Consider the following 15,827-nt stretch of genomic DNA (forward strand, 5'->3'; position numbering starts at 1 on the left):
CTAAAAACATACTGGAAATAAAATAGGAGAAAGTTCGGAGGTAATTTTCTATTGCAGAACCTCTGATGCTGCGATAAGCTATCGCAAAACGTGAAGAATAAACTTTATTAGTTATATCGTTATCAACTTATGATTTCCTGTCCTCATCTCAGAAAGAAAGTGTTGCTGTTCCGCTAGTATATGTGTGTGCGTGTGTACAAATACATAAGCCTATAAATACATATAGGCCTATTATACACGTCAGTGTGTGTGTTGGTTCGACTATATACGTATATATACATAGGCCTATATATACTTATAGGCATACATAACATGTATATATATCCAGCTACAAATGTCCTTTAATATCTAATTCTCTTTACCTCGGAATTAACATATTTTCATATATGTTTGACCGAGCGGGGAATTTTTTAGGCGACAATAGATTTGCCGGCTGACAGGCATGAACCACCGACACCTTCAAATCCAGGACGACAGTGAAGCCTTAGCCCACCCCGCCACCGCAAGAGGATATACGTTTATGCCGCCTCCCACCTCAAATACCTGTCGCACTCAGGTATTCGCAGTTTTGGAGACTGCAGCAAACCCACTCGTCCTCGGTAGCGTTGTAGTGCTTTTGTCCGCACGTAGCCATTATATAAGTCATATCACATTACTGTGATTCATATACATATATCGAGCTACAAATGTCCTTTAATATCTACTTCGCTCTACCACGGAATTAATATATTTTCATATATGCTTAACCGAAGAGGAATTTTTTTAGGCGATAATAAATTTGCCGGCTGACGGGCACGAACCATCGACACCTTCAAATCCAGGACGACAGTGAAGCCATAGCCCACCCCGCCACCGCAAGAGGATATAAGTTATAACATATATATATGCATACACGTCAGTATGTGTGTTGGTTTGACCATATACGTATACCTATATACATAGGCCTATATATACTTATAGGCCTACATAACCCTACATAACATATATGCATACACGTCAGTATGTGTGCATTGGTTCGACCACATATATACTACATAAGCCTATATATACATAGAGGCGTACATAACACACATATAGGTATACGCCAGTTTGCGTGTGTATTTGTTTGACCATATATACATACATAGGCCTATATATACATATAGTACTAGGCCTACACATAGACACGAAGGTTTTTATGCACGAGTGGTTCTGTTATAACAAGCATGCTAACGAGCGTACTTTCGTTACCTGTATGTCAAAGGTGAACAAAACTCTTGAATAACGACACGGCCTTACTTTCGAACCGTACACTTCTCATGTTATGAACACATCACGCTTGCCTGAGAGCACTACCTTCGAGTTAGCAACAGTGGAGCCAAGAAATAGGACTAAGGCGAACGGAATTTACATATAGGAGGGAAGGAAGATCTTATAAGGTTTGGTGTCTCCTTAAGAATTCTTAAGGTTCAGCTTCAGCTTATAATATATATATCCAATACACATACCTGATTTGAACCTTCGAGCAAAGAGAGAGAGAGAGAGAGAGAGAGAGAGAGAGAGAGAGAGAGAGAGAGAGAGAGAGAATCTGAATGGAAAATCGTCCTATCTTTCATTATACATGAATCTAAACAATCACCTTATAGGCTACGTCTACACCAAGCGAATCGAATCGATTCAATTCATGAATAATCAACAAGATTCATGACTTTTTGATTCGCCACACTAATTTCTATGTAACCGTTTAGTACACCAACCGAACTGAGTCCATTCAAATCGCTTGGTGTAAATGGTTACATTGAAATGAGTGTGGTGAATCAAGACGAATAATCAAGAATCGTGTTGATTCTTCACGAATTGAATCGTTTCGATTCGCTTAGTGTAGACGCAGCCTTAGTAGGGTAGCTGCAAAATAAGGACTTTGGGGTGAGGGTGCTAGCCTATGCCATTTTTCAACCGCGAAACGTCCTAAAACACTTAAAAGGCAACGAATCGTTCTAAATTTTATTACTTTGCTAAAATTTCAGTGAAGTCTCAACTGTCTAGAACAGAGGTCTCATTCTATATATAAAAAAACTTAACTTATTAAATACAAGGAACAAAGCTGCTAGGTTAACACTATGTCGACAACATACTCTTGTATCAAAGTAAGCGGAAATTTGAAGTTAACGTTCTTAAAATATGGTTTAGGTGTTGTCCTATTCAAATTTAATGAAAAATAATTAGATATGTATGTATATACTAAAGTATTCTTATATTGACAAATACACGATAATCTTGAGGGCATGAGTGTAAGGACAGGAAGCTCATACTACAAGTACCAGCTTCTAAACTGGAGAAAGTTGTACAATATATATATATATATATATATTATATATATATAGTATATATATATATATATATATACATATATATATATATATATATATATATATAATATAATATATATTATAGATGTGTATTATCGGTAGAGAGAGAGAGGAGAGAGAGAGAGAGAGATAGAGAGAGAGAGAATAATGAGCGTTAGTAGGCTTATGGACCATTCTTGGGAGAATAGTGACGGATAACGACATAAAAATGTATCAAACAGAAAATTAGCTACTGAGCTACCCTCTCAATTGTCCTTTAAAATTCATTCCGGTGCACATGTTAAGTTCTCGTGGCTTGTGCGCGTAAAACCGGATATATATCGAAGACAACGGCTGCCCTAGTCCTATACACAACAAGAGGAGCCCATCAATCATTTACTAAGAATCGCGAGGAAAATCCTTATCACAATAATATTCTAACTACGTATAGAAGGAAAATAAAATATACTGAAACTTACTGGTCGATAAAATTTTCAATATGGAATCAATAGAATGCATAACATGCCATTCGTCAGTCATATTGTCTGCGGTTGCATATTCAACAAATGACAATCCAAGAAGTGTGGCCCTACTTAACTAGTAAGTAAAAATTGCCAACCTTTAATAAATAAGTGACATCGATTTGGAACCAGCCTTTGCATAACGGCACTGTCCATTAGTATAAAAACATAAGACAAAAAAATGCAGATAAACTAAGAACAAGTAAATCTTTAAACAATAGCAGCAAAACCAAATATCTGATGAAGTTTCTAGCAAAGTGACTTTGGAAAGTAATGCCTTAATTTTTATTTTCTTTTATTTTTATTTGGAAGCATGATTATCCCTTCCAAATGTCAAGACCTGGTTAATACGGGCTCCAGTTTCGCCTGGTTAGGCAAACCATCAAGGTCTTTCCTTACGAACATCCGAACTGGGTCTATGACTATGCATTCGATTTCCGTTATGTGACAAAAACTCCTCTAGTACATCCGAGGGCTCTTGACTATCATGGCTACCATACAAAAAGCATCATTAAGGAATTGTTGACTTTTTAAGCTTCCATTTTACATTGGAGAAGGATGATCAAAATCTCCATTCAACGCGTTTATCTTACAGCCAAAGTCTCCACCTTTGAGCGGGAAGAATCCGGTACTCATAACGAAATACAATTCAAAATCATTACAACGGACACATGATTAACCTAACGGTATGTGGTTTATAGTTTTAATATTCTTGGTGCAAAACGACATTTCATTCACGTTTTTACGACGATAATGGCTTTAACATCGGATAGTCCTAAAATACAGAGGTTAGACTTTAAGAGCAAAACCTGCGGAAAAATTGAAATCGCAACATAAGCCTACTGCTCTAATTATTAGACTTATTTCCGAAAAAATCATACTGCTCATCCTCTGAATAAAGGAAAAAAAAAAAAGACTATTTACAACACAAAAGATTCAACCCAAGTGTCTGCAAGAATTTTGATGCCTTTATCAGGTGTAGTACTGTATGCCCAATAATCAGTAGAATCTATTTCATACACACACACACACACACACACACACACACACACACACATATATATATATATATATATATATATAATATATATATATATATAGTTATAATTTAGACCGTAATGTTCATGCACAGCTGCCAGCTTTCCGTTGATTTGCCTAAACCAAGGTAACCTACATGCTATGAGTCTATAGAACCATGCCATTAGGCTAAGTACGAGAAAATTTCGTTCCTGAGTAAATCACGTTTAGTTAATCATACTAAAGTTCGTGCTTAATTAGCTTTGCAATGCTGTCAATTAGTGGGAGATGTTGGAGAGCCTCCCTCACCCAACCCCCCACCCCTTTTATATAGTCTTCCCATACATACAATGATGCCAATCTTGCGCTGCAAAATGACTAACAAGAGGGAATTCGCTTTTTTTTTTCTTTCCTTTTTTTTTCAGTCGGCACCGGCTCGTGTGAGCAAACTAGGAAAGAAGGGTGCCACAGAAATGAGCAGTGTAACGGCAACTTTACACTTAGTACCAGTCTAGATTAGTCCAACACCAGACAAGACCGAGCATTCCTAAGGTCTGGTGACATCAGCCTATAAATAAACATCATTTTTACAACAAGCCATACTGTAATCTTGCTTGGAAAACGGAATGGTACAAGCCCAAGGATCCATACATGGAAAGTATCTTAATATGAAGAATATACTTACAAAGACTAAAGTGTAAAACTGGAATAGCAGCTAAACAAATATACTAAATAAACAAGTCAAATAAATGACTTACATCACCAAAAAACTAAACAAAATACTATGAAATAAGACCCGTATCAGCAAGCTTGATAAAACAAACATACACACACACAAACAATATCATCACGTTTGAGCAGCCGATATTCCCACGATTCAAGTATACATAATTCGGGAGACCATTTTCCATTCCCCAATATGGTTGTAGCAAGAATTACACTTCCAGAAGACTGTCCTTTATTGAACCTTAAAGACGAAGAGGCGGACTGCTAGAATTAGTTACAAATTAGCTAATATTTCTAGTTTTCTTTTCGAACATACCTAAGATGCAAGTAAACATCTGAAGACCAATATTCTAAACGCGGCCAAAAAAAATAAATAAATAAAGCATTTCGGAATAGACAGGTTCCAATGATCTTGATATAGCTATGCTTTAACAGCACTTATGCCGATTATCTGTGCAATCGAAGATATCGACCAGACATGTATTTATGTATTTCAAAAGTGAAATTACAATAAATTTCCCACAATATTAATTTTAAATGTGGTTCCTCATACTTACTGTTGCCTAGACCAACGACAGTTTACGAATGTTATGCTTGCTAACTTTAGCCCGCACACAATTAATATGTAGGTATAGGCTATTATGGTAACTTAGTTCAATCTTATAGACGGTACATCGAGTAGCCTATTATAGTTGTCGTTTCAAACCTCTCGAATGATACCGAAATTTTTATACGGTACAAGAACACTAGTGAATCAAATACAAAGTTTAATGAACGGCCACTGTATAAGTTAACTCGAGTTTTACCTATTTAATGTGTCTACGATACATTTTGGCGATATATTTCAAAGCAATGACGGAATGCGTAGCAGTTTGAAATTTCTAGGCCTATAAGTCACAAAAAATAATAAAGAATACGAAAGTGCACGAGTTACTAGGCCTATACACGAGTCAAGTTTTTAAAACTTCCTTAATTGCATTACCACACATAAAGAAAGTTACCGTAAACCTTAGGTATCACGAATAATTTTATATGTAAAGAATGTGATATCCTCTATACCAAGGTGACTACATCAATAATGGGCAGTCCTACAATAATGAATAGTCTATAAACTGACCGTAAGCTGTAATTAGGGTTATACTTACATCATGGCGAGGCTCGTACTTTCCTCTTGTTCCATAGCTATGGGCAAGTCCTCCGAATGTTAAAACATTAAAACTTATTCCTTAAAAACTTATTCCTTATAGAAATCGACACCTTCGATATTCTTCACTACAAAAGCCTCAGAGCAATATTTTGGGAGTAAAATCACGGTAGGCTCAACCTGTTTACCTAGAGCTTTCAATTAGCAGGCCAACTGTGCCTACTATAGTTCGTTCAATTTTCTACAAGCTTTCAATTAGTACCATCATACAAAACTGTGCCTACTAATATATCTCCTCTAATTTTCTATAACTTCTAAACAGAACAACCAATTCCTTTGCTATTTTGTTTCTATATTTTCCGCTATATCACAACACATTTTCCTTAGTTATTCCTAACATGGTTTTGACAAGATCACGATAATTATGTCAACCAGACCAAGTGTAATCATAAAACGACGTCAGTTATGAACCCACTAAACGAAAATTATGTATAATCAATCGATGACACTAGCAACAGCTTGGTAACTTCAATTTCGCATTATACTCGATCCCTCAGACACACAGTAAGACAGAAGTTAGCAGAAAACTTCAAATATATCGAAGTGATAATCCACGTAACATCATCACACGCGCCAGGGAACTTCAACGCACTCGAGACGCGTTCACACACAAGGAGAAGCGAGCAACCACTGTCACTATTTCACGTTTCGAGAGGGTATACACACACGCGCAAACACATACACACAGACACACACACACACACACATAGTGCGAGGGTGGGTCTCCCGTGGGCGTGTACCCTCCCTCCCTCCCCCCACCTCCACCGCCCAGGAAACCCACCGTCGCAGCCGTCATTCCCGCCGTGCCCATCCAATAACTCCCCTTCCTCCCACAGACAGACAATCTCCACCTCCTCCTCCTCCTCCCCCTCCTCCTCCCCCACCCACCAATCCTCCGACGCCCTTTCTCCTCACCTAAGGCGGGGTATTTCGTTCTCCGTTATTCTCAAAGCAATGATAATAATATATTATATTATCATCATTGCTTTGGTGTATTCGATAGCTGGAAAATTATGCCAATTTACTCGTTTTTGGTATCAACAAACAAGGTGGTAGCGAGATGGAAAAGTAACGGACGCAAAGACGTTATTATTCAAGAATGAGACTGTTTTTTTTCTTGTTTCGTGAGAGAACAAGGAAAAGCCGGCCAAATAATAATGTTTGTCGTGTGAGAAAGTCCTTTTTTTCAGGTACTTCATTTACTGCTCAAGTTACCGAACATCGTACTACTGCATAACTCACATAGTAGTCTCACTTTCCGTGTGTGTGCGTACACGTGTTCTTTATGATGCCAGTCTTTAGTTCAGCGATGTTGAGCAACGCTGGGTCTGCTTAGTCCTTGGAAAGGTGACCACAGACAAATCCCGGAGGATACAGGCGCTTAGTCTCATTGGTTAGGTAATGGGCTGTACACACAGCTGATACATTGTTGAAAGATTGAGTAAAAGCCGTTTGATTTGAGCTAAACTACAAGGGGGACAGGGTGTTACCATTATATATGCAATATATATATAATATATATATATATATCTATATATATATATATATATATATATATATATATAGGTGTGTGCGTACTATGTGTGTGAGTGTAAAGCTAGGGCAGAAATTAAGGAATTAATTACTATTATTTAATGTTTCCTAAACATAGTTTAACTAAAAATTACGGAAAGTAGGAAAATCATCAAGAACCTGCCGTTTGTATTACGTTTCTTGATTCAGAATCTCTCGCTCTCTCATTTCTGCAAGACATGAACTAGACCGTGAATTCGGTGTACGACATATGGTTCCGGTTGTACCAAAAAGCTCATCCCGAGAGAGAGGGAGCTATTTAAAAGCAAATAGCGTTACACTTAACATTGATCTGGACACGTGAACCACTGGAATTGATCTGGACACGTGAACCACTGGAATTGATCTGGACACGTGAACCACTGGAATAACCAGTTGTGAAAGTTTATATATTTGATACACATGTTCAAGCATTGCTCGTGAAACCGTTTCGTATCTGAAACTAGACACTGAACACTCCCTTAACTAAATATATATATTAAATTGCACCATGTAGCATTACTGACTTGAGAAACTATATATCAACAGGGATATTTCAAAAAATATGAAGGCATATGAGACTACGCTTTGACCGGTTCATTGCTCGGGCGACCTTGGAACTCTAGATAGTAACTCGAATAACTCAGATTGTGACTAAATCATAATAATTACTATAATTGATTGATTCTCGAGTCATTTGTAGTTGCTGAGAGGTTAGCCAGTGAAAATAGCAACGCTGGCTGACTTGGAAGACGGTGACAGCAATCAACAACGGTGACTAGACCTAGCAGTCAACGACTGTCTATGGACGTAATAAAAACATCGAAGCCACTTTTTCTTCGACACAAGGACAAAGATTTGACTGTTTCCGCCGGCAGATCTTGGGTTCCTTCTTTCACAGGAATCCGAATTGAGACGTTGTTCGTTTATAAAATTTATTCAACGTGAATAATGTCCATTAGAGTGCTCTAATGTAGATAAATAATAGACCCACATACACGCTACTTACGAGAGATTGTGGAGTTAGATTATATCTTTCGAACATCTAAACACATATGAATTAGAAAATGTTTATTTAGCATGATTAGACGAATAAATACGAGTAGTTCAAAGGTGGTTTATTGTTAAACCGTCAATCCCTCCAAGTTCAGACTTCTCAAACAAGTAGAGGAAACATAAATATGAGACAAAATAACACCAAAATATAGTTAAGCAAAACTTTCTTAAAACAACGATAATTATTATTTCCAGCATTCTTTTGCAATTGGCTCTGTTAACTCAATGAACGCAAATTTTTCCTTGCTCACGTCATATTGAAGTAGACTCATTTGTAGTATATGGAACTAAGTCTCTCTCTCTCTCTCTCTCTCTCTCTCTCTCTCTCTCTCTCTCCTCTCAGATGCTAAAAATGATTATGTATACGTATGCCTGACTGAGCACATTACTTTTATAAGGTCTAACACAAAGAGAGAGAGAGAGAGAGAGAAGCTTAATCTTTCCTGGAACATATTCAAACAGGATGTTAGGCGGAGGGGCAGGATAAGGAGTTATTAGAAAACGCAATGCCCCGGGGGTTCAGCGTCTGAACAAGACGTGCCCCTTTAAGGAGGGCGAGGTGGTAGTACACAAGTTTCCCGGAGACCAACGGAAGTCGGGAAGGGGAAGGACATAATGGGAAAGGATACGAAGGATATATATATATATATATATATATATATATATATATATATATATATATATATTAAGACATACTACAAGATGAAACTAGAAGTGACCCATAACTTAAAACATGTTAAAATCTACGGTCAAATGGATCCTTGTTTCACCAACAAAAAATTAAAATAGATGCGCTATATATAATATATATATATATATATATATATATATATATATACATATATATATATGTATATATATAATTATATATACATATATATATATATATTATATTATATGTATATATATATATAATATAATATATATATGTTAAGACATACTACAAGATGAAACTAGAAGTGACCCATAACTTAAAACATGTTAAAATCTACGGTCAAATGGATCCTTGTTTCACCAACAAAAATTAAAATAGATGCGCTATATTTTACTAGAAATAATTATTCTGTGCTGTTTAACGTGCACATTAGTTATTCTTGATAATTTCATTCTAGTAAATAATCATAAATATCCTTCCAAATTTTCCTGTATCTTTAACTCAACGTGAAACACCTTTTCCAGACCTTTTTAGCTTTTCCTAGATAGGGCTTTCCTATCCCCCAACAAGAACAACAAAATAGTTCGCTGGCTTATTCCCAGAGTAGCGAAAACACAGGAGCTCTGTAATAATAGGAAATTAGTTCCCCCGAAATTTGACTGGTCCCTTCTCCCGTATCTGACCGGGCCAAAGTCGTGAGGTCAGCAGTTGTGGTCAACGATGAGTCACGATGCTCAACTGTCTTTTTTTTTTAACGGCAATAAAATGGAGCAAGAATTGCAGGAGGACATTTTTTTTTTAAAAGGATGTGGAACGTCAAGGTCGTGAAAAGCTTCATAATTATCTTGGTTTCTTAGGTTTCTGTTTATTTCTTTACATTAAGTGAATTCATGAGCTGACTTGTCGTTGTAGAAGTTGATATGACTTTAGTTTTAATGAGGTTTGTCTTTGAAAGAAATTATTGGTATTTAAAAAAAAAAGTCAAAACCATGAAACGCCATTCAATTAAAATATTCTTACTGACTACCGTAGTAGGTTTTGGCAAAAGAAGACAATAAACAGTTCATTTCTACTCAAGCTCACTCTAACAAACAAAAAAAAATGTCATATTTGCATCAAAATGTCATAAATCAACCTTGCAGAAATACTACGTAGAAGAAATAAAAGCTATGTATCTACCTATGCGGCGTGTGTAGCACAAGCTAGTTTTACCGTAATAACACTAGATTGTTGTGACTTTTTTTCCTAGTTAACATTGTGACATTTCTCCCTTGACTTTTTTCCTAGCTAAAATTGTGACTTTTTTCCTGTAACTTTTTTCCTAGCTAACATTGTGACTTTTTTCCTAGCTAAAATTGTGACACTTTTTCCTGTGACTTTATTACAGGCCACCGTTGATAACATGTTGCGTCAAACTACCATAATATAATAGATTTTTCTTGGTAAATAATTAATTAACCACCAGAACCTCACTATCCTCGTCAGTTGAAAAAAAAAAGTTATGCAACGTTCCATCCAGTTTTACCTGAACTAAGAAATAAATAAACAGATTAAAAAAAATAATAAATAAATAGATATAATCCTCAGACGTTGCCCTATCCTATATGACTATTTCCTAAACCCATTTGAAAAGCAACGATTCAAACAGGCAGCGCACGCGACCAAGTTTACGAAAAATGACAGTTCTTATAAGTGTCTTTAAGAGTCACGCGCCTTCGTTAGACATCAGGATTTTGACCTCTACGGCAACCTGAGGGTTAGCACGGAGAGACAACGGAAAGGTCGGAGGCAGAGCCACAACCTCCTTCAGATAAAATCGTGGAAGGTCGTAGTAATGACTATCCAGGGTCCGACTTCCGGCCGCGTCCTTGCGATATCCTGCGATGCCCCCGGACAGAGCGTGACCCTGTGGTAGGTATCCCAGGGGAGGAGGTGCTCCGTCGTGCACAATGTTACGTAGCTTGAGGCTTTCATATTTTTTGAATTTTTCAGCGTATATATTATTTGTTTAATAGATCTGGCTCCTTTTATTTTTTTGTAAACACCAAAACACTTGAAACCACACGTTTAATACTCTCTCTCTCTCTCTCTCTCTCTCTCTCTCTCTCTCTCTCTCTCTCTCTCTATATATATATATATATATATATATATATATATAGATATAATAAATATACACACACACACTCACATATATATATATATATCTATATATTATATATATATATATATATATATATATATATATATAACGAGTATGTATTTGTAATAGCCATAATGCCGTTTAACTTCTCGAATTATACATACATATATATATATTATATATATTATATATATATATATATATAGTTAAATATATATATATATAGTTAATAAACGGGAGGGGTAGCTAATAATGTTTAGATAACGGAGGATTATATTTTCAAGTGTTTCCATAGGTATGAGAGAGAGAGAGAGAGAAGAGAGGGAGAGAGAATGTTAGTTTGTCAAAAAAACAAAAAATAATCTTAACCTTTTCATTCGACTTTTAACTTTCTTAGAAATCAGACTCTGACGTAATCAATAAATCAAGAATCTATCTATTTATTACCCACTCATTAAATTAAGTATATCTTAGTTTAACCAGACCACTGAGCTGATTAACAGCTCTCATAAGGCTGGCCCGGAGGATTAGATATTTTTACATGGCTAGGAACCAATTGGTTCACCTAGCAACGGGACATACAGCTTATTGTGGGATCCGAACCACATTATATCGAGAAATTAAATTCTATCATCAGAAATTAATTCCTCTGATTCCGCGTTGGTAGAGCCGAGAATCGAACTTCAGACCACCGGACTGGTACCCGAGTGCGAAAACCACTCGTCCAACGAGGAACTATTACCCACACATGCTCACAGAGCTATAAATATCGTTGTTAAGAATGACGGAAAGAGAAACAACACATAGTGCTAATTTTTCATCAGTGAAATAACAAAAACAACATCATATTGGTTATTACGAATGAGGCAACTCGCCTTTGCTGGTGACAGAACCATCTTTATACAGACTGATTTCCAGCAATCACCCGTTCTTCAGTTTGCTAACATTTCCCGCTAAGAATTATTTGTTTAACTTTACTCTGCTTAAGGGAAAGCTTTAGAGATGAAGGAGGTTTAGTAGTGCTACTGCTCCGCGCTTTCCATTTTCCAGACCTTCACGTAATCGACCTGGAGCGCGGCCTTTTCGCTGATTCTGGACTCCCCTTGTTGCCAGGTGGGCAGCCAGTCTGCACGCTGTGAGAGAATGGAACATAGAATTTAGGCCGAAGACAAGCGTTGGGGCCTGTGAGGTCTTTCAACGCCGAGACGGAAATTGACGGTAAAAAAAGGTTTGAAGGCGTAACAGGAGGAAAAGCCTCACAGCTACTCTACGAAGCAATTATTAGGAGAGGGTGGAATAAAGAGAATATGAATGGAGGTACAGTTAAAGGAATGAAAGGGGTCGCAGCTAGTGGCCGTAGGGGCGCTGCAGAGTCTTTAATAATGCCTACAGTGCACCGCACGAGAGAGAAAGAGAGAGAGAGAGAGCAATGAAATGAATTGACAAACGACATAAGAATTGTTGATATGCAACGTGACTGATCAAAACACAGAAAGGGTAAGACGGGTTAGGGTTAATCTACCAGACAACAAAGGCTCCAGCGATGGTCTGCCATTTCAGCACTATCGCTGGTTCACTTATGGGAGATTCTTGGATGAGCCAAATGCTTACGAGACGTTTCTTTGGAGGCCGTTGATTGGCTGGTACCGGGAGGCATAGGCAGCTCTCAGCCAATCAGCGTCCCCAAAACAAACGTCTCGCAGGCATAGGACTCACCCAAGAATCTACCTCAAGTGAACCAGCTATAGTTTAGAATTAGTTCTCGCGAGACTATGAGCAACTAAAATAGTCAACAAACTATCTACGAAACAAAATATAATACTGTACCAGTTTCTTAAAAATGTTTTACAATTATCCAATTGTCTTATTTTCTAGTGCAGTGGTTCTTAACCTTGGGTATACCTGTACCCCTAGGCCTGAAACCTGGGGGTACGATAGCCAGTGCAATGGTACTGTATATTCACCATAAGAAAGTATTGCATTTGTATGTGATGGGGGTACGAGAAAAATTTCTGAGATATCAAGGTTAGGAACCACTGTTCTTTAGATTCACATCAACCGTGCATTTGATATCTAGGCCAGTCCCTTACGACGCTCCTGACTGGCTTTTGATAAACCAATCACAGGGCTGAAAACTCTTAGCCCCTCTCGAGAGTTCACATAGGCCCATGTATGTTCCACCTCTACTGAGGTATACGTTTGAAAGACGTATCCATCAGGAGAGGTGGAATACACATCCTGCTCATGTGAACTCTCGAGAGAGACTGAGAGTTCCCAGCCCTGTGATTGGCTTACCAACTGCCAATCAGGAGCCTCGTAAGGGACTGGCCTAGACATCAAATGCACGGTTGATGTGAATCTACTATAGTGTCTCTTCCCTGCAAAACACTTCAGAGAAAATGATGATCCATTGAATGCAATATACTTACGGCACTCCAGAAATCTTTGAAAGCAGTGGGTGAGGTGTTGGACCAAGGTTTGGGGTCCAGGAATCCCATCGGGGAAGAAGCCACCGGTTCCTCCGACGGCCAAGTTGAGGATGACGTAGAACTGAGGAAAGGAAATTCATCTGAGATCTCCTGTCGTCAAGGTAATTCTATTGTTAAATAATATATTAATTTTGTTTCTATGGGGTTTTTACGTTGCATGGAACTGGTGGTTATTCAGCAACGGGACCAACAGCTTGACGTGACTTCCGAACCACGTCGAGAGTGCACCTCTGATCACCAGAAATACACATCTCTGACCCCTCAATGGCCCGAGAATCGAACTCGCGGCCAACGAGGGGGCACGCCAACACCATACCGACCCCGCCACTGAGGCGCAAAATTTTTAGCCATACATTACTGACATCATCAAATTAAAATCAATTGCAAAATTAATAAAAATTGCAAGATGTCTTTACAGCGTGAATAAAAATGATAAAACTTCCAAGAGATGCTTAAATGATATATGGAATTGCAATGATACTGTTCTGAAGTCCAAGAAAACCTCAGTTATCAAAGATTTGAACAGAGTTCCTCAGAAAATATTCGTAGACGAAACAAATTTCGGCAGAAACCCTAAGCCAGAATATGATAAAACTATAAAGCAACGAAGGTAAACGATTTCTGTCGTCTTCATCATTTATTGTCTGTAATTTATTTCTTTAAGAATTTAAATTGGTTTCACTTGCACGGTTTTGGGTGATTTTATTCAGTCTTTTCGTATGTAGTTTCAGTAAAACTTTACAACTGAGGTCCTAAATTTCGAAGATGATTTTACGAACTATTTTGGGAATTATTTCTGAGCTTGCTCAAGATACTACCATTAACGTTTGGTTGAAGGAGTTTTGAATTATTTGGCAGAGATTAATGTTAGCGATTCCGCCTTAAGGCTTCCACAATTGGATAATATTTAGATAATATCCTTCCATCAGAGGTGTTGCATTTGTTATGTAACTGAGTAATGCAGGTATCTACAAAAGCGTAATATCATTTGAAATAGATCGCGAAAAGGAAGACATAAATACTAATAGGTCGCCCGAAGGAAGACATAATAAGCACAACCTCGCGCTAAATAAAATGAACTCTCAGTGGATATATTCATTAACGATGAGAAAACCAACACAAGGAAATAAAAAGCTTAACCACTTTTAAAATAAGTTAAAAAATGCGCCAATAATAGCTACAATAATCAAGGCCACCAAAAATACATCTATCTTTTGGTAGTCTCGGTATAATGCCGTACGAGCCGTGGCCCACAAAACTTTAACCACCGCCCAGTGGTGGCCTGGACTATATCGCTGCCAGACGCATCATTATGGCTAAATTTAACCTTAAATACAATAAAAACTACTGTGGCTAGAGGACTGCAATTTGGTATGTTTGATGATTGGAGGGTAGATGATCGACGAAACAATTTGTAATCCGCTAGCCTCTGTAGTTTTTAAGATCTGAGGGCGGAATGAAAAAAAAAAAGTCTCACCTTTTGGTCGAAAGGTGCCATTTTATCCCCAGAATTCCAGATGTTGTCAATACCGTCACCGAAGCCTCCGAAATCCCAGAAGCTGGTTCCGGGGTCAGCTGTCATCATGAGGACGTCATCCACGTAAGCCCTGAAAGAGGAGGAGGGGGGGGGGGGGGTCATCTCAAGCCTTGAAACACTTCAGGACTCATAATTTGACAGTTATAGCGTTGGTTCTTTAAGATCTTGTATATATATATATAGTATATATATATATCTATATATATATATATATATATATATATATCTATCGCAGTATGATAGCTTTATGAAAATTATTACTGTACTTATGTCGTTTAAAACAATTTTTTTTACTATTATATATATATATATATATATATATATATATATATATATATATATATAACTACATATATGTATATGTGTGCATTAGTAAAAATTGTATTGCAAACACCTTAAGTACAGTAATAATGTTCATAAAGCTGCCATACTGTCGAAAATTTATTTATTTATATATATATATATATATATATATATATATATATATATATGTATATATATATATATATATATATATATATATATATATATATATTTATTTACAAATTAAATCATGGCGAACGAAAACTGTAAAATTGAGAGAATTCATTCCTTACTCTATCTT

General features: G+C 37.1%; 2 protein-coding genes across 3 annotated transcripts in view; both read right to left on the reverse strand.

Moving 5' to 3' along the window:
• LOC135215410 (unconventional myosin-IXb-like) overlaps positions 1–6,416 on the reverse strand; it is a 433,647-nt gene extending 427,231 nt beyond the window's left edge. For both annotated transcript variants that reach the window (XM_064250015.1, XM_064250014.1), the window contains exon 1: positions 5,737–6,416. The gene's annotated coding sequence lies outside the window, so the exon portion shown is untranslated. The remainder of the gene's footprint in view (positions 1–5,736) is intronic.
• A 5,585-nt stretch (positions 6,417–12,001) lies between these two features.
• LOC135215412 (beta-1,3-glucan-binding protein-like) overlaps positions 12,002–15,827 on the reverse strand; it is a 49,639-nt gene continuing 45,813 nt past the window's right edge. Inside the window, 4 exon segments of the mRNA XM_064250023.1 lie at positions 12,002–12,330; positions 13,627–13,686; positions 13,688–13,747; positions 15,164–15,293. Of these exon segments, the coding sequence (XP_064106093.1) occupies positions 12,220–12,330; positions 13,627–13,686; positions 13,688–13,747; positions 15,164–15,293 (361 nt within the window). The 3' untranslated portion in view covers positions 12,002–12,219.

The sequence above is a fragment of the Macrobrachium nipponense genome, chromosome 5, assembly GCF_015104395.2.
Source record: "Macrobrachium nipponense isolate FS-2020 chromosome 5, ASM1510439v2, whole genome shotgun sequence".
NCBI classification, from domain to species: domain Eukaryota; kingdom Metazoa; phylum Arthropoda; class Malacostraca; order Decapoda; family Palaemonidae; genus Macrobrachium; species Macrobrachium nipponense.